General features: G+C 45.9%; 1 protein-coding gene and 1 long non-coding RNA gene across 2 annotated transcripts in view; one reads left to right on the top strand and one right to left on the bottom strand.

Moving 5' to 3' along the window:
* LOC140400076 (uncharacterized) overlaps positions 1-23,038 on the top strand; it is a 73,986-nt gene extending 50,948 nt beyond the window's left edge. Inside the window, exons 3-4 of the long non-coding RNA XR_011938037.1 lie at positions 10,480-10,564; positions 21,724-23,038. This is a non-coding gene — a long non-coding RNA (uncharacterized lncRNA). The remainder of the gene's footprint in view (positions 1-10,479; positions 10,565-21,723) is intronic.
* Positions 92-763, bottom strand: LOC140400177 (histone H1-like). Its single transcript, XM_072489644.1, has one exon. The coding sequence runs from the start codon at positions 761-763 to the stop codon at positions 92-94; it is 672 nt and encodes a 223-aa protein (XP_072345745.1).
* Positions 23,039-23,285: the final 247 nt, after the last annotated feature.

The raw sequence follows: 23,285 nt of genomic DNA, 5'->3' as shown, positions 1-23,285 counted from the left end.
TCAGTGGTCGGGGGATCAGCTCTTTCCTGAGAGATGTGGGTGGCTCTGAGAAGAGCCTTTGGGTTCAGGTTTACAATTTGCTCGCCTTCTTTCACTTCTTTGCTGTTTTCTTAGCCGTTGCTGATTTCACTTTGGGCTTGGCCCTCGATTGGGTCGGATTTTTTACGCCCTTGGTCTTTTTCACGGGAGACCTTTTCTTCGGGGCTGCTTTCTTCGCGCTCTTTTGGGGAGTTGCCGCCTTCTTGGCTGCTGGTTTCTTTGGAGATTTCTTGGCTGCTGGTTTCTTGGGAGATTTCTTGGCTGCTGGTTTCTTGGGAGATTTCTTGGCTGCTGGTTTCTTGGGAGATTTCTTGGCTGCTGGTTTCTTGGGAGATTTCTTGGCTGCTGGTTTCTTCACTGAAGGTTTCTTGCCTGCTCCGGTCTGTCTCACTTTCCCCCCGGTTGTCTTCTTAACGATCTTGAAGGAGCCGGAGGCGCCCGTGCCCTTGACCTGAGCCAAGGTGCCTTTAGCCAATTCCCTTCTGACACTTTGCTTGATCTGGGCCCCCCGTTTATCCACATCGACCCCTTTGCTCCGCAGCGCCTTCTTTATGGCCTGGAAGGAAATCCCTTTGCGATCGCCGCTTTCCGCCACAATCTGGAGGATCAGCTCGCCCAGCCCAGGACCTTCTTGTTTCTTCCGGGGAACCGCCTTCTGCTTCTTGACAGCCTTGACTGGGGCGGCGGCTGGAGGAGCCGTTTCGGCGGCTGCACTATCGCTCATGTCCGAGACTCTGTACAAAATCTCTCCGTCAATGTGGGTGAGAAATGAAGCCTCTGGTGGCGGCACTGAGCAACTTAAAGGCAGCGAGCGGACGGGGCGGAGACAACCTGCTCTCAGCTCCAGGCTGCTGCTGCCTCTCTGTGTTTTTCTCTCGTCCCAAACTCTCCAATTCCACTCAAATTCCAGCTCCACAGTGTCCCAGGATAATTCCTTCCTGTCTCTCACACTCTCATGTTTGCTGTAGAAAAGGTTTCACGCGATTTGAAGACTCCATTTTGCATTTAAACCCGTTTTACTGATGCACTGTTCCCGCTCTCTCACCCGATCGCTCTCATTTTCCCAACCTTTCCACAGAAATCTGGAAAGCAGCATCGAAACTGCCCTGAAATCCAACTTGGAAAAGTAGGAGGGGAACAGGGGGATTGTTGGAATGAAAAATATTTCCATTCAGTCCCAGAGGGATTGGGAGATCTCCTGGTCAGAGCGGACACACAAACACAGTTGGTTTCTCCTCTTTGGCTCGCCCCTTTCACACACTCTCTTCCACAATATTCACATCCACACACAAGGTTTGGAAATGACATTTCCCAGGGCTGAATTCTCCCTCTTCTCAACACTTGTTCCCAATCAGTGTCTTAATTATAGATTTTCATATCACTGATCAATTCTCTGAGTTTTCTGTTTACCTAAATACCCGGCAGCAGCCAGTCATATTTTTAAATCTAAATTCATTGATGACCCAACCTTCTTTGAAGGTGAAAATACAATTGATTTCCTCTCTATCAGTGGAGATTTTCCGGTTTAATGTTATCCTCCTGCACTGCCCGGTAACACTGAACCCCAAACTCAACAAGCAGGGACACCCAGTTGAAGAATAATCCCACCCCCTCTGAGAGTGGAGATTTTCACAGTGACACACACATTCTGACCATTCTGATCCCAATCGCAAATTTAATAAATAGAGATGGACTCACAGAGCCGGACTTTCTGTGTGGAGGAGGGACAGTGACCGTCTCACCCACAACACGGCAGCTGTGTTCACAGTGAGGGCCAGTGTTACACGTGTTATCACCGTGTCCAGTGTTCACAGTGAGGGCCAGTGTTAGACGTGCTATCACTGTGTCCAGTGTTCACAGTGAGGGCCAGTGTTACACGTGTTATCACTGTGTCCAGTGTTCACAGTGAAGGCCAGTGTTACAGCAGTTGTCACTGTTTCCACAACACTCCTAATGAAATAGTGAACATTTGAGACAGAGAAAAACAGAGAGTGAGATAGAAACAAGGATAAGGATGAACACATAGAGCTGGACATTCTGTGTGGAGGGGAGACACTTCCACAATCAGGGCACCAGGAAATCAGAGGAATGTTTACAACAAGGGGAGTTTCCATCCAGGAGAGTGTTTAAAATTAGTGAGTGTAAACCAGGAGAGTGTGCAAAACCATGAGAATGTGCACAATAAAAAGTGTGTAAACCAGAGAGCGTGTAAACCAGGGTAGTGTGTTTAACAGGGGAATGTATAAAGCAGGGAGTGTATTCACCAGAAGATTGTGTGAATCATGGGAATTGTAATACCAGAGAAGTGTGTAAATCTAAAGGAGAACAAAGAAAAGTACAGCACAGGAACAGGCCCTTCGGCCCTCCAAGCCTGTGCCCACCATGCTGCCCGACTAAACTACAACCTTCTACACTTCCTGGATCCGTATCCCTCGCTTCATGTATTTGTCAAGATGGCCCTTAAATGTCACTATCGTCCCTGCTTCCACCACGTCCTCTGGCAGCTAGTTCCAGGCACCCACTACCCTCTGTGTAAAAAAACTTGCCTTGTACATCTAAACTTTGCCCCTCGCACCTTAAACCTATGTCCCCTAGTAATTGACCCCTCTACCCTGGGGAAACGCCTCTGACTATCGACTCTGTCTGTGCGCCTCATAATTTTGTAGACCTCTATCAGGTCGCCCCTCAACCTCCGTCGTTCCAGTGAGAACAAACCAAGTTTATTCAACCGCTCCTCATAGCTAATGCCCTCCATACCAGGCAACATTCTGGTAAATCTCTTCTGCACCCTCTCTGAAGCCTCCACACCCTTCTGGTAGTGTGGCGACCAGAATTGAACACTATGCTCCAAGTGTGGCCTAACTAAGGTTATGTACAGCTGCAACATGACTTGCCAATTCTTATACACAATGCCCCGGCCAATGAAGGCAAGCATGCCGTGTGCCTTCTTAACTACCTGCTCCACCTGTGTTGCCCCTTTCAGTGACCTGTGGACCTGTGCACCTAGATCTCTCTGACTTTCAATACTGTTGAGGGTTCTAATATTCAATGTCTGTTCCCTACCTGCATTAGACCTTACAAAATGCATTATCTCACATTTGTCTGGATTAAACTCCATCTGCCATCTCTCCGTCAAAGTCTCCAAACAACCTAAATCCTGCTGTATCCTCTGACAGTCCTCATCACTATCCGCAATTCCACCAACCATTGTGTCGTCTGCAAACTTACTAATCAGACCAGTTACATTTTCCTCCAAATCATTTATATATACTACGAACAGCAAAGGTCCCAGCACTGATCCCTGCGGAACATCACTAGTCACAGCACTCCAATTAGAAAAGCATCCTTCCATTGCTACTCTCTGCCTTTATGACCTAGCCAGTTCTGTATCCACTTTGCCAGCTCACCCCTGATCCCGTGTGACTTCACCTTTTGTACCAGTCTACCATGAGGGACCTTTGACAAGGCCTTACTGCAGTCTATATAGACAACATCCACTGCTCTACCTGCATCAATCATCTTTGTGACCTCTTCGGAAAACTCTATCAAGTTAGTGAGACACAAACTCCCCTTCACAAAACCATGCTGCCTCTCACTAATATGTCCATTTGGATAGAGAGTAAACCAGGAGAGCGAGTAAAGCAGGAGATTGAGCGAACCAGGAGATTGAGTGAACCAGGGGAATGAGTGAACCAGGGGAGAGAGTGAACCAGGGGGTTGAGTGAACCAGGGGAGTGAGTGAACCAGGGGAGCGACTGACTCAGGGGAGTGAGTGAACCGGGAGAGTGAATGAACCGGGAGAGTGAGTGAACCGGGGGAGTGAGTGAACCGGGGGAGTGAGTGAACCGGGGGAGTGAGTGAACCAGGGGAGTGAGTGAACCGGGGGAGTGAGTGAACCGGGGGAGTGAGTGAACCGGGGGGTTGAGTGAACGTGGGGGTTGAGTGAACCGGGGGAGTGAGTGAACCGGGGGAGTGAGTGAACCGGGGGAGTGAGTGAACCGGGGGAGTGAGTGAACCGGGGGAGTGAGTGAACCGGGGGAGTGAGTGAACCGGGGGGGGTTGAGTGAACCGGGGGGGGGGAGTGAGTGAACCAGGGGAGTGAGTGAACCAGGGGAGTGAGTGAACCAGGGGAGTGAGTGAACCAGGAGAGTGAGTGAACCAGGGGAATGAGTGAACCAGGGGAGTGAGTGAACCAGGAGAGTGAGTGAACCAGGGGAATGAGTGAACCAGGGTTCCAGAATCCCCTCACCGCCCATTCTCACGGTCAATTAATGATAGATTGTAAATGTTTGGCCGAATCAGCGACAATCAAAGCCAGAGCCCTTGTGATTAGCTGAACATCCTCAGACTCTGTAGCTTCGTCCGGTAAAGTGTCTGTTCCCTAAAGAAAAATTTGGACTCAAATCCCAGCCCAGCCTTATTCCGTTTGATCCACCTGTGCGATTGAGAACTTCCTCCACAACAGGGGGAAATGTGTTGGATTTCTAGTCGGAAAATATGCCTTTTGCAGGTTTAAATTCAGTAGAATATCTACAGAGATTGCAACGCAAGTACTGATTTTAGCTGCCATCATCCAGTTGTTAAATCTTTCCACTAGAAACCCACTGGATTTTTCCCTTTGACTTGAGTCCTGCTCCCAGAGGATCAGTTCAGTATTTTCAGTAATATTATATTTTGAATGCTCTGTGTCCAGAGAATTGTGACGCTGAAATTGCTCACACTTCTCTCCATTGTTATCTACTCTGCAGGTATTGACTACACCTTCGAATGGAGACATGCTCGCAGGGCTGTGAGAGAGGCTTTCTTTCAGGCGTGAGGCCTCTTTTGGTCCATCAGCAGCAACCGGATGCCTGCAGAGAAACTCGGAATACCGAGCCCCTCTTCCCAGGATGGACTTAATCAGGGACAAGATGTTGTTTGAAGAGAGAATCAAAGGTCTGAAGAATTGGTCTGAGATTCCTTGCGTTTTGTGAAGAGACCAAGGTGGTGGAGCAATGTGACAATAGCAGGATACGAGTTTGGGATATTATCCAGTCTGTGCTGGGGGGCCTGCGGGAAGGACGTTGTCTTGTCTGCCCACCCAAGCTGAATGTTGGGATTGAGGTGGTGATCAGATTCCGAGAGGAGGGTGAAATCCTTTCACTGAGTTTCAAGCTCAGAGTTCGGTTGAGTGTCTTGAGTTACAGGAAGATACAGACGGGATGGTCAAATGGGCAGAAAAGTGGCTGATGGAATTTAACGCTGAAAAATTAGATGTGATCATTTGGTAGGGGGTTTTCGCAGTAACTTCATTGGAGTGTTAATATAATCCTATTTGTGACAATAAAGAATATTATATTATTATTATAGGATTAATGTTAATGGCCTGACACTGGGAAGTCCTGAGGAACAAAGGGACCTTGGAGTGTTTGTCCAGAGATCTCTGAAGGCAGAAGGGCAGGTTAATAGGGTGGTGGAAAAGGCATTTGAGATATTTGTCTTTATCAATCGGGGCATGGATTACAAAAGCAGAGAGGTCATGGTGGAGTTGTATAGAATGTTGGGGAGGTCACAGCTGGAGTACCGTGTGCAATTCAGGTCACCACATTATAGGAAATATGTGACTGCACTGGATGGGGTGCAGAGGTGACTCAGCAGGATGTTGCTTGGGATGGAACATTTAGGATATGAAGAGAGGTTGGATCGGCTTGTTTTCTCTCTCACGCAGGAACAGAGATGACTGAGGGGTGATCTCATCGAGGTATACAAGATTATGATAGGTATAGACAGGGCGGATAAGGAGCACCTGTTCCCCTCAGTCACAAGGGGACACTATTGTTCTGTGATTCTGTTACAGATCAGATCTTGGAGGTATCGCTGCTGTATTGCCAGGTGGCGTGGTGTGATCCGGAGAGCAAAAGCTTCCATCGAGGACGGGGTTCTCAATTAAAACAAACTGGAGGTGTGGGATGTTAGAATCTGCTCAGCACTGATTCATTTTTATTCATTGTTGTGTCCTAGAATAAACACGTGGATTGTAGCAGTCCATTAAAAACAAAAATAGAATTCGGAAATTTCTGGCCTGTAACTTCACCATGTCCACGTTACATCACTCAGCATCCTCAGCTGCATCACATCTGGTCCACGTTTCCTCAGCAGAGAGCAGTTTCACAGCAGAGAGTACATTTCTACTGGAGAGATCGCAGTTTCTCAGCAGAGCGCACAGTTCACGGCAGAGAACACAGTACCACAGCAGAGAGCACAGTTTCACAGCAGAGAACACAGTACCACAGCAGAGAGCACATTTCCACAGGAGAGGTCTCTCTCTGACACAGTGTGTGAGTGTGGGATTTAGTCTCTCTCTGATACAGTGTGTGAGTTCTCCCTCAATGCTCTCACCTTCTGACCTATTGCTCACGTGCCCACTCCCATGGTGTTGAAGTGTTTCCCATCAGTCCGTTCAGAACAATCCTTCAGCTGATATGTTGGAAATGTAATTTGCTGACAGAGACTATATTTCCAACATTTCACAACTGGCTGCACATCTGGACCAATGGAAAAATACAACCTTCTTCCGTTAGTTGTTGCAGATGTTAAAGGTCCATGAGGTGGTTTGGTGAAGTCAGGTCATTTGGCGAGTTGGCCGAGAGGTGAAGGTGATGCGCTGCTAATCCATTGTGCTTTGCATCTACGGGTCTGAATCCATCCTCCTCGATGATCCATTTCCTGCATCTCCGTGTTGGGTCACTTATTGAGGGTGACCTGATGATTCATTCAGTGTATCCGGAACTAGGATGGAGTTTAGATTCGGAGTTCAACAGGCCTGAGAAGTGAATCTTCTTGCACCAATCTCTATACCGACATTCCTAATCCTCTGTCTGATAATCGATTTAAATCACGACACCAGCTTTGGGCAGGAGTTTGGCACCATGAAAACTTGCGGCTTCAGAAGCTCCAAAACAGACGCCAGCTTCATCAGGGGCACTGCTGGCAGATTTTGCCTTTCCAGAACCGGACGCCCAGCCGTGAAAACAAGTTCATCAGATGATCTCATTACACTGTAAGACGGAGGAGCTGAAGTAGGCCGTTCGGCCCATCCTGTCTGCTCCACCATTCAAAGAGGTTATGATTGACATGATATAATCTTCAAACCCACTTTCCCGCCTTATCCCCATAACCCTTGATTCCCTTACTGATTTAATCTTGCACATAGTAACTTCCCCAGCCTCGACAAGTATTCGCTTAGAAACAATGTTTCCACAGATACACTATACTCTGAGAGAACAAATTACTCATAATTTCTGATTTAATTGGGCGGCCCCTTACTCTGTTCCTCTGTTTAAGAAGGGTAGCAAGGATAATCCCGGGAACTACAGGCCAGTGAGCCTTACGTCAGTGGTAGGGAAATTACTGGAGAGAATTCTTAGAGACAGGATCTACTCCCATTTGGAAGCAAATGGACGTATTAGTGAGAGGCAGCACGGTTTTGTGAAGGGGAGGTCGTGTCTCACTAACTTGATAGAGTTTTTCGAGGAGGTCACTAAGATGATTGATGCAGGTAGGGCAGTAGATGTTGTCTATATGGACTTCAGTAAGGCCTTTGACAAGGTCCCTCATGGTAGACTAGTACAAAAGGTGAAGTCACACGGGATCAGGGGTGAACTGGCAAGGTGGATACAGAACTGGCTAGGCCATAGAAGGCAGAGGGTAGCAATGGAGGGATGCTTTTCTAATTGGAGGGCTGTGACCAGTGGTGTTCCACAGGGATCAGTGCTGGGACCTTTGCTCTTTGTAGTATATATAAATGATTTGGAGGAAAATGTAACTGGTCTGATTAGTAAGTTTGCAGACGACACAAAGGTTGGTGGAATTGCGGATAGCGATGAGGACTGTCTGAGGATACAGCAGGATTTAGATTGTCTGGAGACTTGGGCGGAGAGATGGCAGATGGAGTTTAACCTGGACAAATGTGAGGTAATGCATTTTGGAAGGGCTAATGCAGGTAGGGAATATACAGTGAATGGTAGAACCCTCAAGAGTATTGAAAGTCAAAGAGATCTAGGAGTACAGGTCCACAGATCACTGAAAGGGGCTACACAGGTGGAGAAGGTAGTCAAGAAGGCATACGGCATGCTTGCCTTCATTGGCCGGGGCATTGAGTATAAGAATTGGCAAGTCATGTTGCAGCTGTATAGAACCTTAGTTAGGCCACACTTGGAGTATAGTGTTCAATTCTGGTCGCCACACTACCAGAAGGATGTGGAGGCTTTAGAGAGGGTGCAGAAGAGATTTACCAGAATGTTGCCTGGTATGGAGGGCATAAGCTATGAGGAGCGATTGAATAAACTCGGTTTGTTCTCACTGGAACGAAGGAGGTTGAGGGGCGACCTGATAGAGGTATACAAAATTATGAGGGGCATAGACAGAGTGGATAGTCAGAGGCTTTTCCCCAGGGTAGAGGGGTCAATTACTAGGGGGCATAGGTTTAAGGTGAGAGGGGCAAGGTTTAGAGTAGATGTACGAGGCAAGTTTTTTACGCAGAGGGTAGTGGGTGCCTGGAACTCACTACCGGAGGAGGTAGTGGAGGCAGGGACGATAGGGACATTTAAGGGGCATCTTGACAAATATATGAATAGGATGGGAATAGAAGGATACGGACCCAGGAAGTGTAGAAGATTGTAGTTTAGTCGGGCAGTATGGTCGGCACGGGCTTGGAGGGCCGAAGGGCCTGTTCCTGTGCTGTACATTTCTTTGTTCTTTGTTCTTTGGGAGTGAGTGAACCAGGGGAGCGCGTGAACCAGGGGTGTGAGTGAACCAGAGGAATGAGTGAACCAGGGGGTTGAGTGAACCAGGGGAGTGAGTGAACCCAGAGGTGGAACAGTGGTTCGCACTGCTGCCTCACTGTGCCAGGGACCTGGGTTCAATTCTAGCATTGGGCGACTGCCTGTATGGCGTTTGCATGTTCTCCCCGTGTGTGTGGGTGGGTTTCCTCCGGGTGCTCCGATTTCCTCCCACAGGCCATAGATGTGCATGTTAGGTGGGTCGGCAATGCTGAATTCCCGCTGTGTCCAAGGGTGTGTCGGTTCAGTGGGGTTACGGGTTTATGGGGATAAGGTGGCGAGTGGGCGGAGCTGGGGCGCTCTTTCAGAGGGTCGCTGCAGACTCGATGGGCCGAATTGCCTCCTTCACACTGTAGTAATTCTGTGGTTCAGTGGAATGGTAGTTTGCAGAAAGTGTGAGTTTGAGGGGCTGAGTGACAGAGTAATAACAAACAAGCTGCAGGCAATGACTGCAAATTGAATCTCTCATTGGGACAAACACACAGCTACAAAGGTGATTGGTTGAGCCGGAGGGCACAGGGCCACTTGCAGCCAAACACACAGTCCCCCCAACACGGGATCTAAAGGAGGTTTTGCTCCACATGTGATGACGATGAAATGGGGAATGTTCCCCTTGATTCTCAATGCTGAATTGCGGCAGGGATGTGCGCATGCCCGGTGTAACCCCGCCCCTGCTGGTCGTCATTCTGAGATTGGGAGCGCCTGCGCAGCCCCTCCCCCACACACTCTCCATTTGGTCAGAGTGGAATCGCTTTGTTGAAGCTGAGGGAAATGTCAATGTCAGCGCCCAGGTCAGCGAGGAAACAGCGTTCTCATTGCAGCAGCACCTCCATCTGGGAGTGTGAGCAAAGAGGCTCAGAGATCATTACTGACTCGGGGGAGTTCAGGGAGAATCGGGGGCTGTTTGCAAGAGGCGCAGCGGAGCACGATCTTGTTCCGGGACTTGGAGTGAGCGGGGGGGAAGGGAGAGCTCTTTCTGGGCCTGGCTTATTGTCTGATTCTGGGTTAGGATTTGGAGAGTATTTTCTTTCTTTTACTGATTGGGGGCAGCACGGTGGCATCGTGGTTAGCACGGTTGCTTCACAGCTCTAGGGTCCCAGGTTCAAATCCCGGCTTGGTCACTGTCTGTGCGGAGTCTGCATGTTCTCCCCGTATCTGCGTGGGTTTCCTCCGGGTGCTCCAGTTTCCTCCCACAGTCAGATGTGCGGGTTAGGTGGAATGGCCATGATAAATTGCACTTAGTGTCCAACACTGTCCAACAGCGCACATGGGCTGGTTTAGCACACTGGGCTAAATCGCTGGCTTTTAAAGCAGGCCAGCAGCACGGTTCCTGTACCAGCCTCCCCGAACAGGTGCTGGAATGTGGCGACTAGGGGCTTTTCACAGTAACTTCATTTGAAGCTGACTTGTGACAAGCGATTTTCATTTCATTTCACATGGTTAGGTGGGGTTACTGGGTAAGGGTGGAGGCGTGGAACGCTCTTTACAAAGATGGGCTCGATGGACCGAATGGCCTCCTTTTGCCCTATAAATTCTGTGATTATCAGTTGAAAGAATAGATTGATCTATCATTGGCCTCATCTGACCCTGATTTACAAGAGATATGCTTTCTTCCCCCTAGTTCAACAGATGAAGAAATGAGTTCCAAGAACAAGATGATGATTCCTCAGCAAAATGTATGTGCTGCCGTCTCCTTCTAACTGACAGTAAGTACAATATTAATCCAACATTGCAGAGACACAGACACAACATCAACTCCACCGTCACAGAGAACAGAAGCAGTCAGACTCACATTGACCTCAAGTCCCAGATAAACATGTCCAATCCAACAGTGATACACGAGAGGGCAGGTGGGATAATTTTCCACAATTCGTCCTCCCTCCATATCATGGAACATTGGATCAACTTGTGATAACAGCTTTTCATCTGTAAAGTAATAATTAGGTATAGATTCAGCAATCAATGTGGATGTAATCGATTTGCACTTTTTTTGCAACTTTCTTAGTGCAAAATACATAATAATAGTCGCTTCTTGTCACAAGTAAGCTTCAATAAAGTTACTGTGAAAAGCCCCTAGTCGCCACATTCTGGCACCTGTTCGGGGTGGCAGTTACGGGATTGAACCCGCGCTGCTGGCCTTCTGCATTACAAGCCAGTTGTTTAGCCCACTGTGCTAAACCAATCCCTGGTTTATCTCGAACGATCTCAGATATAACGGTACAGTGTCATTTTCATGAGACGTGGATACAGATCATTTGTTATATCAATATTATCACTAAAAGTAATAATGGAAGATCAATATTGAACAGAAAGTTCACCATTAACTCACAGAACAGATATTGACAAGAACAGAAAACACAATAAAATCACGCACATCAGAGAGGTGGACAGATAGAGATTAAACCCAGAATCCTCTAACAGAGATAGACAGCTACAAATGCAAGCACACAGAACAGAGGCAGAGAGTTATAGAATCAAATTGATTTTTCGCTAACACTTGACTCAAAACAGAGACAGACAGCTACAGTGGAAAACACACACTCTCACACACATTCAGACACCAACAACTGAGCAGAAAGCAGTAAAATATGCCATAGATCATACACAGACAGTGAGGGTAAAACACACTCACACATTCTCTCACAGTAAGCAGTAAAATCTGCATTATCATAGAATTTACAGTGCAGAAGGAGGCCATTTGGCCCATCGAGTCTGCACTGGCTCTTGGAAAGAGCACCCTACCCAAGGTCAACACCTTCACCCTATCCCCATAACCCAGTAACCCCACCCAACACTAAGGGCAATTTTGGACACTAACGGCAATTTATCATGGCCAATCCATCTAACCTGCACATCTTTGGACTGTGGGAGGAAACCGGAGCACCCGGAGAAAACCCACGCATACACGGGGAGGATGTGCAGACTCCACACAGACAGTGGCCCAAGCCGGAATCGAACCTGGGACCCTGGAGCTGTGAAGCAATTGTGCTATCCACAATGCTACCGTGCTGCCCTTAAGAACAAATAAATCTACACTATATCATTTTACCGTAATCCATGTACCTATCCAATAGCTGCTTGAAGGTCCCTAATGTTTCCGACTCAACTACTTCCACAGGCAGTGCATTGCATTCTATCACAGAGAGACAGTGAGGGTAAAACACACACACATATTTTCTTATGCACATGTTCACTCACAAGTAACTTAGCAGTAAGCACTACATAAGCATTATATATCGCAGAGTCTGAGGGTGAAACACACACACACCAATCACTGAGCATTAAGCAGTAAAATATGTTATATAGAGCACAGAGTAACAGTGAGGTTTATACACACTCACTCACACTCTTTCTCTCATACACTCTCTCACACACACACCCATGCACTGTCTCTCCCACAGACACTCACAAATCCAGAACATAGTAATAATCAATAAAATATTATTTATATATCACAGAGACACAGTGAGGTTAATACTCACTCACTCACACACTCTCTCTCTCTCTCTCTCACACACACCCATGCACTGTCTCTCCCACAGACACTCACAAATGCAGAACATAGTAATAATCAATAAAATATTATTTATATATCACAGAGAGACAGTGAGGTTAATACTCACTCACGCACTCACTCTCTCTCTCTCTCTCTCTCTCTCACACACACACACCAGTCACTGAGCAGGAAGCAATAAAGTATGGGATATATACCACAGAGATACATTGAGGGTAAACCATGCACTCACTCTCTCACTCACACGCTCTCACGCAGTCAGACAGCAGTAACTGAGCAGTAAGCTGTAAAATATGTGTTATACATCATAGAAAGACAGTGAGGGTAAATCACACACTCTCACACACTGTCTCACATTTTACTGCTTACTGAGCAGTAAAATATTTGTTACATATCAGAGAGAAACAGTGAGGGTAACACGCGCACACACACACTCTGTCTCTTGCACACACTCTCAGACACAGTCACACACACTCACAAACACTCTCTCTCTCATAGAAACCCTACAGTGCAGAAGGAGACCATTCAACCCATCGTGTCTGCATTGACCCTCTGAATGAGCACGCCACGCTAAGACCAATCTCCCACCCTCTCCTTGTAACCCCACCGAGGGTCAGTTTAGCATATCGGAACCCCGTAACCTGCATATCTTTGGACTGTGGGAGGAAACCGGAGGAAACCCAAACAGACACGGAAGAATGTACAAACTCCACACAGTCGCCCGAAGCCGGAATCAAACCCAGGTCTCTGACGCTGTCAGGCAGCAGTGCTAACCACTGTGCCGCCCTGCTGCCCATCAGCATCACATCCACTTTTCACCCTGTTGCTCTCTCACACACAAACCCAAACACTCACTATCCCGCACACATACAGACTCTCCCTCACACAGACTCTCACTCCCTCACACACACTCACTCCTTCACACACTCTCACTCACACTCACTCCCTCACACAAACACTCCCTATCTCAATCACTCACACTCCCTCACTCACACTCCCTCGCTTTCACACACACACTCTCACTCACACTGTCACTAACACTCACTATCTCATTCACCCACTTTCACTCACACTCACTATCTCACTCACACACTCAGTCACTCCCTCTCACACACTCTCTCTCACACACTATCTCACTCAGTCACTCACACACTCTCACTTCCTCTCTCACACACACCATCTCACTCTCACACTCATTTATGCTCACTATCTCACACATTATCTCACTCCCTCTCACATACTATCTCACGCACACACACACTATTTAGTGAGCAATAAGCTGTATAATATTTGTTATGTATCATAGAGAAACAACGAGGGCAAAACAAACACACACAACTGTCACACACACTTACGCTCTCTCTAACACAAAAATGCTGCTTCTCTCCCACACACACTCCGTCACTCTCACTCACACATATCAGTTACTGAGCAGTAAGCAGTTAAAAATGTGTTATATATCACAGATACATAGAGAGGGTAAAACACACACACACCTGTAAGAGTAAAATATGTGTTATATATCACAGATACATAGTGAGGGTAAAACACACACACACACCTGTAAGAGTAAAATATGTGTTATATATCACAGATACATAGTGAGGGTAAAACTCACACACACCTGTAAGAGTAAAACATGTGTTATATAATCACAGATACATAGTGAGGGTAAAACTCACGCACACCTGTAAGAGTAAAATATGTGTTATATATCACAGATACATAGTGAGGGTAAAACACACACACCTGTAAGAGTAAAATATGTGTTATATATCACAGATATATAGTGAGGGTAAAACACACACACACACCTGTAAGAGTAAAATATGTGTTATATATCACAGATATATAGTGAGGGTAAAACACACACACCTGTAAGAGTAAAATATGTGTTATATATCACAGATACATAGTGAGGGTAAAACTAACACACACACCTGTAAGAGTAAAATATGTGTTATATATCACAGATACATAGTGAGGGTAAAACTAACACAAACCTGTAAGAGTAAAATATGTGTTATATATCACAGATATATAGAGAGGGTAAAACACACACACCTGTAAGAGTAAAATATGTGTTATATATCACAGATACATAGTGAGGGTAAAACTCACACACACACACACCTGTAAGAGTAAAATATGTGTTATATATCACAGATACATAGTAAGGGTAAAACACACACACAAACCTGTAAGAGTAAAATATGTGTTATATATCACAGATATATAGTGAGGGTAAAACACACACCTGTAAGAGTGAAATATGTTTTATATATCACAGATACATAGTGAGGGTAAAACTCACACACGCACCTGTAAGAGTAAAATATGTGTTATATATCACAGATACATAGTGAGGGTAAAACACACACCTGTAAGAGTAAAATATGTGTTATATATCACAGATACATAGTGAGGGTAAAACACACACACACCTGTAAGAGTAAAATATGTGTCATATATCACAGATACATAGTGAGGGTAAAACTAACACAAACCTGTAAGAGTAAAATATGTGTTATATATCACAGATATATAGAGAGGGTAAAACACACACACCTGTAAGAGTAAAATATGTGTTATATATCACAGATACATAGTGAGGGTAAAACACACACACACCTGTAAGAGTAAAATATGTGTTATATATCACAGATACAGAGTGAGGGTAAAACTAACACAAACCTGTAAGAGTAAAATATGTGTTATATATCACAGATATATAGAGAGGGTAAAACACACACAACTGTAAGAGTAAAATATGTGTTATATATCACAGATACATAGTGAGGGTAAAACTCACACACACACACACCTGTAAGAGTAAAATATGCGTTATATATCACAGATACATAGTGAGGGTAAAACTAACACAAACCTGTAAGAGTAAAATATGTGTTATATATCACAGATATATAGAGAGGGTAAAACACACACACCTGTAAGAGTAAAATATGTGTTATATATCACAGATACACAGTGAGGGTAAAACTCACACACACACACACCTGTAAGAGTAAAATATGCGTTATATATCACAGATACATAGTGAGGGTAAAACACACACACACACCTGTAAGAGTAAAATATGTGTTATATATCACAGATACATAGTGAGGGTAAAACTAACACAAACCTGTAAGAGTAAAATATGTGTTATATATCACAGATATATAGAGAGGGTAAAACACACACACCTGTAAGAGTAAAATGTGTGTTATATATCACAGATACATAGTGAGGGTAAAGCACACACACACATGTAAGAGTAAAATATGTGTTATATATCACAGATACATAGTGAGGGTAAAACACACACACACACCTGTAAGAGTAAAATATGTGTTATATATCACAGATACATAGTGAGGGTAAAACACACACACAGCTGTAAGAGTAAAATATATGTTATATATCACAGATACATAGTGAGGGTAAAACTCACACACACACCTGTAAGAGTAAAATATGTGTTATATACCACAGATATATAGTGAGGGTAAAACACACACACCTGTAAGAGTAAAATATGTGTTATATATCACAAATACATAGTGAGGGTAAAACACACACACACCTGTAAGAGTAAAATATGTGTTATATAATAACTGATAAATAGGAGGTTAAAACACACACACACCTGTAAGAGTAAAATATGTGTTATATATCACAGATACATAGTGAGGGTAAAAAACACACACACACACACCTGTAAGAGTAAAATATGTGTTATATATCACAGTTACACAGTGAGGGTAAAACTCACACACACACCTGTAAGAGTAAAATATGTGTTATATATCACAGATACATAGTGAGGGTAAAACACACACACCCGTAAGAGTAAAATATGTGTTATATATCACAGATACATAGTGAAGGTAAAACACACACACACCTGTAAGAGTAAAATATGTGTTATATATCACAGATACATCGTGAGGGTAAAACACACACACACCTGTAAGAGTAAAATATGTGTTATATATCACAGATACATAGTGAGGGTAAAACACACACCTGTGAGAGTAAAATGTGTTATATATCACAGATACATAGTGAGGGTAAAACTCACACACACACCTGTAAGAGTAAAATATGTGTTATATATCACAGATATATAGTGAGGGTAAAACACACACACACCTGTAAGAGTAAAATAGGTGTTATATATCACAGATACATAGTGAGGGTAAAACACACACCCACCTGTAAGAGTAAAATATGTGTTATATATCACAGATACATAGTGAGGGTAAAACACACACACACCTGTAAGAGTAAAATATGTGTTATATATCACAGATACATAGTGAGGGTAAAACACACACACACCTGTAAGAGTAAAATATGTGTTATATATCAAAGACAGTGAGGGTAAAACTGACAGCCAAACTCACTCTCTCTCACACACACACACCACTCACTCTCCCAACAATGATGTGGAGATGCCGGCGTTAGACTGGGGTGAGCACAGTACAAAGTCTTACAACACCAGGTTAAAGTCCAACAGGTTTGTTTCGATGTCACTAGCTTTCGGAGCGCTGCTCCTTCCTCAGGTGAATGAAGAGGTATGTTCCAGAAACACGTATATAGACAAATTCAAAGATGCCAAACAATGCTAGGAATGCGACCATTAGCAGGTGATTAAATCTTTACAGATCCAGAGATGGGGTAACCCCAGGTTAAAGAGGTGTGAGTTGTGTCAAGCCAGGACAGTTGGTAGGATTTCGCAGGCCAGATGGTGGGGGATGAATGTAATGCGACATGAATCCCAGGTCCCTGTTGAGGCCGTACTCATGTGTGCGGAACTTGGCTATAAGTTTCTGCTCGGCGATTCTGCATTGTCGCGGGTCCTGAAGGCCGCCTTGGAGAACGCTTACCCGGAGATCAGAGGCTGAATGCCCTTGACTGCTGAAGTGTTCCCCGACTGGAAGGGAACATTCCTGCCTGGTGATTGTTGCGCGATGTCCGTTCATTCGTTGTCGCAGCGTCTGCATGGTCTCGCCAATGTACCACGCTTCGGGACATCCTTTCCTGCAGCATATGAGGTAGACAACGTTGGCCGAGTCGCACGAGTATGTACCGCGTACCTGGTGGGCGGTGTTCTCGCGTGTAATGGTGGTATCCATGTCGATGATCTGGCACGTCTTGCAGAGATTGCCATGACAGGGTTCTGTGGTGTCGTGGTCACTGTTCTGAAGACTGGGTAGTTTGCTGCAAACAATGGTTTGTTTGAAGTTTTGCGGTTGTTTGAAGGCAAGTAGTGGGGGTGTGGGGATGACCTTGGCAAGATGTTCATCGTCATCAATGACGTGTTGAAGGCTGTGAAGAAGATGACGTAGTTTCTCCGCTCCGGGGAAGTACTGGACGACGAAGGGTATTCTGTCGGATGTGTCCCATGTTTGTCTTCTGAGGAGGTTGGTCCGGTTTTTCGCTGTGGTGCATTGGAACTGTCAATCGATGAGTCGAGTGCCATATCCTGTTCGTACGAGGGCATCTTTCAACGTCTGTAGATGTCTGTTACGCTCCTCCTCGTCTGAGCAGATCCTGTGTATATGGAGCGCTTGTCCCTATAGATACCGTATACACAGGATCTGCTCATACGAGGAGGAGCGTAACAGACATCTACAGACGTTGAAAGATGCCCTCGTACGAACAGGATATGGCACTCGACTCATGGATCGACAGTTCCAACGCGCCACAGCGAAAAACCGGACCAACCTCCTCAGAAGACAAACATGGGACACAACCGACAGAATACCCTTCGTCGTCCAGTACTTCCCCGGAGCGGAGAAACTACGTCATCATCTTCACAGCCTTCAACACGTCATTGATGACGATGAACATCTTGCCAAGGTCATCCCCACACCCCCACTACTTGCCTTCAAACAACCGCGCAACCTCAAACGAACCATTGTTTGCAGCAAACTACCCAGTCTTCAGAACAGTGACCACGACACCACAGAACCCTGTCATGGCAATCTCTGCAAGACGTGCCAGATCATCGACATGGATACCACCATTACACGTGAGAACACCGCCCACCAGGTACGCGGTACATACTCGTGTGACTCGGCCAATGTTGTCTACCTCATACGCTGCAGGAAAGGATGTCCCGAAGCGTGGTACATTGGCGAGACCATGCAGACGCTGCGACAACGAATGAACGGACATCGCGCAACAATCACCAGGCAGGAATGTTCCCTTCCAGTCGGGGAACACTTCAGCAGTCAAGGGCATTCAGCCTCTGATCTCCGGGTAAGCGTTCTCCAAGGCGGCCTTCAGGACCCGCGACAATGCAGAATCGCCGAGCAGAAACTTATAGCCAAGTTCCGCACACATGAGTACGGCCTCAACCGGGACCTGGGATTCATGTCGCATTACATTCATCCCCCACCATCTGGCCTGCGAAATCCTACCAACTGTCCTGGCTTGACACAATTCACACCTCTTTAACCTGGGGTTACCCCATCTCTGGATCTGTAAAGATTTAATCACCTGCTAATGGTCGCAATCCTAGCATTGTTTGGCATCTTTGAATTTGTCTATATATGTGTTTCTGGAACATACCTCTTCATTCACCTGAGGAAGGAGCAGTGCTCCGAAAGCTAGTGACATCGAAACAAACCTGTTGGACTTTAACCTGGTGTTGTAAGACTTCGTACTGTGCTCTCCCAACAATAACTGAGCAGGAAGCAGTAAAATATGTGATACATCATAGAAACAATGAGGGTAAAACTCACACTCTCTCACTTACACACTCTCACTCACCAGTACCTGAGCAGTAAGCAGTAAAATGTGTTCTATATCACAGAGAGATATTGAGGGTCAAACGCACACTCACACACTCTCAGTCACGCACTCTCTCTCACAAACCAGTACCTGAGCAGTAAAATATTCATTATATATCACAGAGAGACAGTGAGGTTAACACATACACACACAGATAGAGTCATAGATAGACTATGACTCTATCTTATAATAATCTTTATTGTCACAAGTAGATTTACATTAACACTGCAATGAAGTTCCTGGAAAAGCTCCCAGTCGCTACATTCTGGCACCTGTTTGGGTACAGGGGGGGAGAATTCAGAATGTCCAAATTACCTAACAGCACGTCTTTCGGGACAATCGACCTATGAGTGTGTGTAGTAACCTCTGTGATAGTAACCACTGTCTCTCTGTGATATATAATGAATATTCTACTGCTTATTGCTCAGTAACTGGTGTGTGTGAGAGAGAGAGAGAGTGCGTGTGTATGAGAGATGGTGTGTGAGAGAGAGTGTGAGTGTGTGTTAACCCTCACTGTCTCTGTGCTATATAACTTGTATTTCACTCTCTCACACATTCTCTCTCACACACACTCATACACTCTCTCATTCACACACACACACCAGTAACTGTGGTAAAATATGCTTTATATATCACAGAGGGACAATGAGAGACAGTGTGACACACACTCACTATTTCTCTGGCAAACACTAACTCTCACACACACTCATTCTTTCACACTCCTAGTCCCTCTCTCTCAGACTGCCTCACACATGGACACACCAGTCACTGAGCAGTATGCAGTTAAATATGTGTTATATATCGCTGTGGGACAGTGAGGGTAAAACACACTCTCGCCACTCTCACACTTAAGTAACTGAGCAGTAAGCAGTAAAATATATTATATATGATAGCCAGATAGTGAGGATAAACACACTCGCACACCAGTAACTGAGCAGTAAAATGTGTGAAATATCACAGAGACAATGAAGGTAAAACACACACACACTCACGCAGACTATTTCTCACACTCATACACTCTTGCAGACATAGTGACACATTCCCTCGCGCACACTTCCTCACACACACTCACACTCTCATATTCTCATACTCTGATATTCACACACTCTTTGACACAAGAGTAACTGAGCAGTAAGCAGTAAAATATGCATCATATATCACAGAGACCGTGATGGTAAAACACACTCTCTCTCTCACACACACACACCACAGTAACAGAGCAGCAAGAGTAAAATATGTGTTACATATCAAAGAGTGACAATGTAAAATACAGAGGCTAACTCGCTCACACACGCACTCTCTCACACACCCACTCACACACACATCCACCCACTCACACACTCTCTCTCTCACACACCCACACACTCTCTCTCTCACACACCCACTCTCTCTCACACACTCACCCACTCTCTCTCACACACCCACCCACTCTCTCTCACACACCCACACACTCTCTCTCTCACACACCCACTCTCTCTCACACACATCCACCCACTCTCACACACATCCACCCACTCTCACACACATCCACCCACTCTCACACACATCCACCCACTCTCACACACATCCACCCACTCTCACACACATCCACCCACTCTCACACACATCCACCCACTCACACTCTCATGCAGACACCCATCTCTCACTCGCACCCACTCTCTCTCACACACACTCTCTCACTCGCACCCACTCTCTCTCACACACACTCTCTCACTCGCACCCACTCTCTCACACACTCCCACTCTCTCACACACTCCCACTCTCTCACACACTCCCACTCTCTCACACACACATCCACCCACTCACACACACATCCACCCACTCACACACACATCCATCCACTCACACACACATATTCACTCTCTCCCACACACCCACTCTCTCACACACACCCACTCTCTCACACACACCCACTCTCTCACACACACCCACTCTCTCACACACCCACTCTCTCACACACCCACTCTCTCTCACACACCCACTCTCTCACACACCCACTCTCTCTCACACACCCACTCTCTCTCACACACCCACTCTCTCTCTCTCACACCCACTGTCTCTCACACCCACTCTCTCTCACTCACCCACTCTCTCTCACACACACTCTCTCTCTCTCACACACACTCTCTCTCTCTCACACACACTCTCTCTCTCACACACCAAACACTCTCTCTCTCACACACCAAACACTCTCTCTCTCACACACCCACCCACTCTCTCTCACACACCCACCATTTCCACTTGCCTTTAATGTGACAGGTGAGCCTGCTTGGTCCCCACGATCTCACTTGCTTTGTTATTCAATGTTACATTTCTGATAATGACTTCATCTGATGATTGAAGATCTCACTGCATCCACTGAAAAAATTACAGAGCTTTGTCCTCGAACTCGCCAGAATGTCTTTGACAATTTGAGGTTTAAACTTTCATTTGCCAGTAATTCCCGGCATGTAACAGACATGAAATTTGAATCCTGATTGCAGTGGCACAATTTATAAACCCACCCCTCAAATACTCATCATTGTGCTGCTTTGTTCCTGTTTTCAGCTTCTTCATGGGTTGTTCACCAGAGGCCCTGGAGTTCACACCAGCACTGCTGGCAGCTGCAAAATGGAGGAATCTCTCTCGGGCCCAGAACACGTGATGTCAGCGTACGGGGCGTGTGACCTGCTCGCTGGCGCCGCCTCCGGTGGGAGGACTCCAGAATTTGCTGAATAAAACTGGCCCGGGACAGCGCACTGACATCAGGAGGAGCCAGTCCAACTTGCTGGGCTCCAGGCCTGCGCACTACTTGATAAGAGACGCATGCGCGGAATGGCCGACAATCTCAAACGTCCATCATGGTTGGCATTTGTAAACACTAGTCGTGACCATTGGCCATTCCTTCCGCGATCTGGATCACTACCACCCTCCTGAAACCTTCCCGAGATCCACCCACAGGTCACAACCCTGAGCTTGAAGACCCTGAGCTTGAAAACCCCGGGCCTATGCTATCCTTTTCTCTATTCGCCGAGGCACAGAGTTTAAGAAAAGGCAGGTTATGCTGGAACTGTATAAAACATTGGTTACGCCTCAGCTAGAGTAATACTCACACTCACACTCTATCAGAGAGTGAGTAAATCCCACATTCACACACTGTATCAGAGAGTGAGTAAATCCCTCACTCTCACACTGTATGAGAGAGTGAGTAAATCCCACACTCTCGCACTGTATGAGAGAGTGAGTAAATCCCACACTCTCACACTGTGTCAGAGGGAGTAAATCCCACACACACACATTAGCAGAGAGTGAGTAAATCCCACACACACACTGTATCAGAGAGTGAGTAAATCCCACACTCACACACTGTATCAGAGAGTGAGTAAATCCCACACACACACTGTATCAGAGAGTGAGTAAATCCCACACACACACACTGTATCAGAGAGTGAGTAAATCCCACACTCACACACTGTATCAGAGAGTGAGGAAATCCCACACTCACACACTGTATCAGAGTGAGTAAATCCCACACTCACACACTGTATCAGAGTGAGTAAATCCCACACTCACACACTGTATCAGAGAGTGAGTAAATCCCACACACACTGTATCAGAGTGAGTAAATCCCACACTCGCACACTGTATCAGACAGTGAGTAAATCCCGCACTCCCGCACATTCTCTCTGTGGTGAAGGGTCCCTCTCACCGACAACAAGGTGACATTTCCCGGTGAATCTTTACACACTGACAAAATGGGACTGGAGACATTCTTTCTGACATGTATTTCCTGTTTGTAGTAAGAAGGTTTCTGATTGGTGGAAATTCCTAAATGTGATTGGTCTGTTTACATCTCCAGTCAAATAAACATAACATAACTGGCTGTCCTTCTTTTCACAATGTCCAATCACAATCATTCCTTTCCCCATTCCTCATTAGCATAGATGTGAGGCTCTGTCTATTTAATCAGCGCTCGGAAGGGGTTTGCTTTATTTCTGGGTGAAATTGACGATGGCTGACGAGAAGAAACCAACATCGAAACCAGCTTCCAAGAAGGGAGCCAAGAAAGTCATTAAGAAACCGGCAGTAAAGGGCGGCAAGAAGCGGCGAAAGTCGAGGAAGGAGAGTTA

The sequence above is a fragment of the Scyliorhinus torazame genome, chromosome 24 (assembly GCF_047496885.1).
Source record: "Scyliorhinus torazame isolate Kashiwa2021f chromosome 24, sScyTor2.1, whole genome shotgun sequence".
Lineage (NCBI taxonomy): Eukaryota > Metazoa > Chordata > Chondrichthyes > Carcharhiniformes > Scyliorhinidae > Scyliorhinus > Scyliorhinus torazame.
The sequence above is the reverse complement of the archived record's forward strand: the minus strand, read 5'-3'. Positions and strand labels throughout refer to the sequence as shown.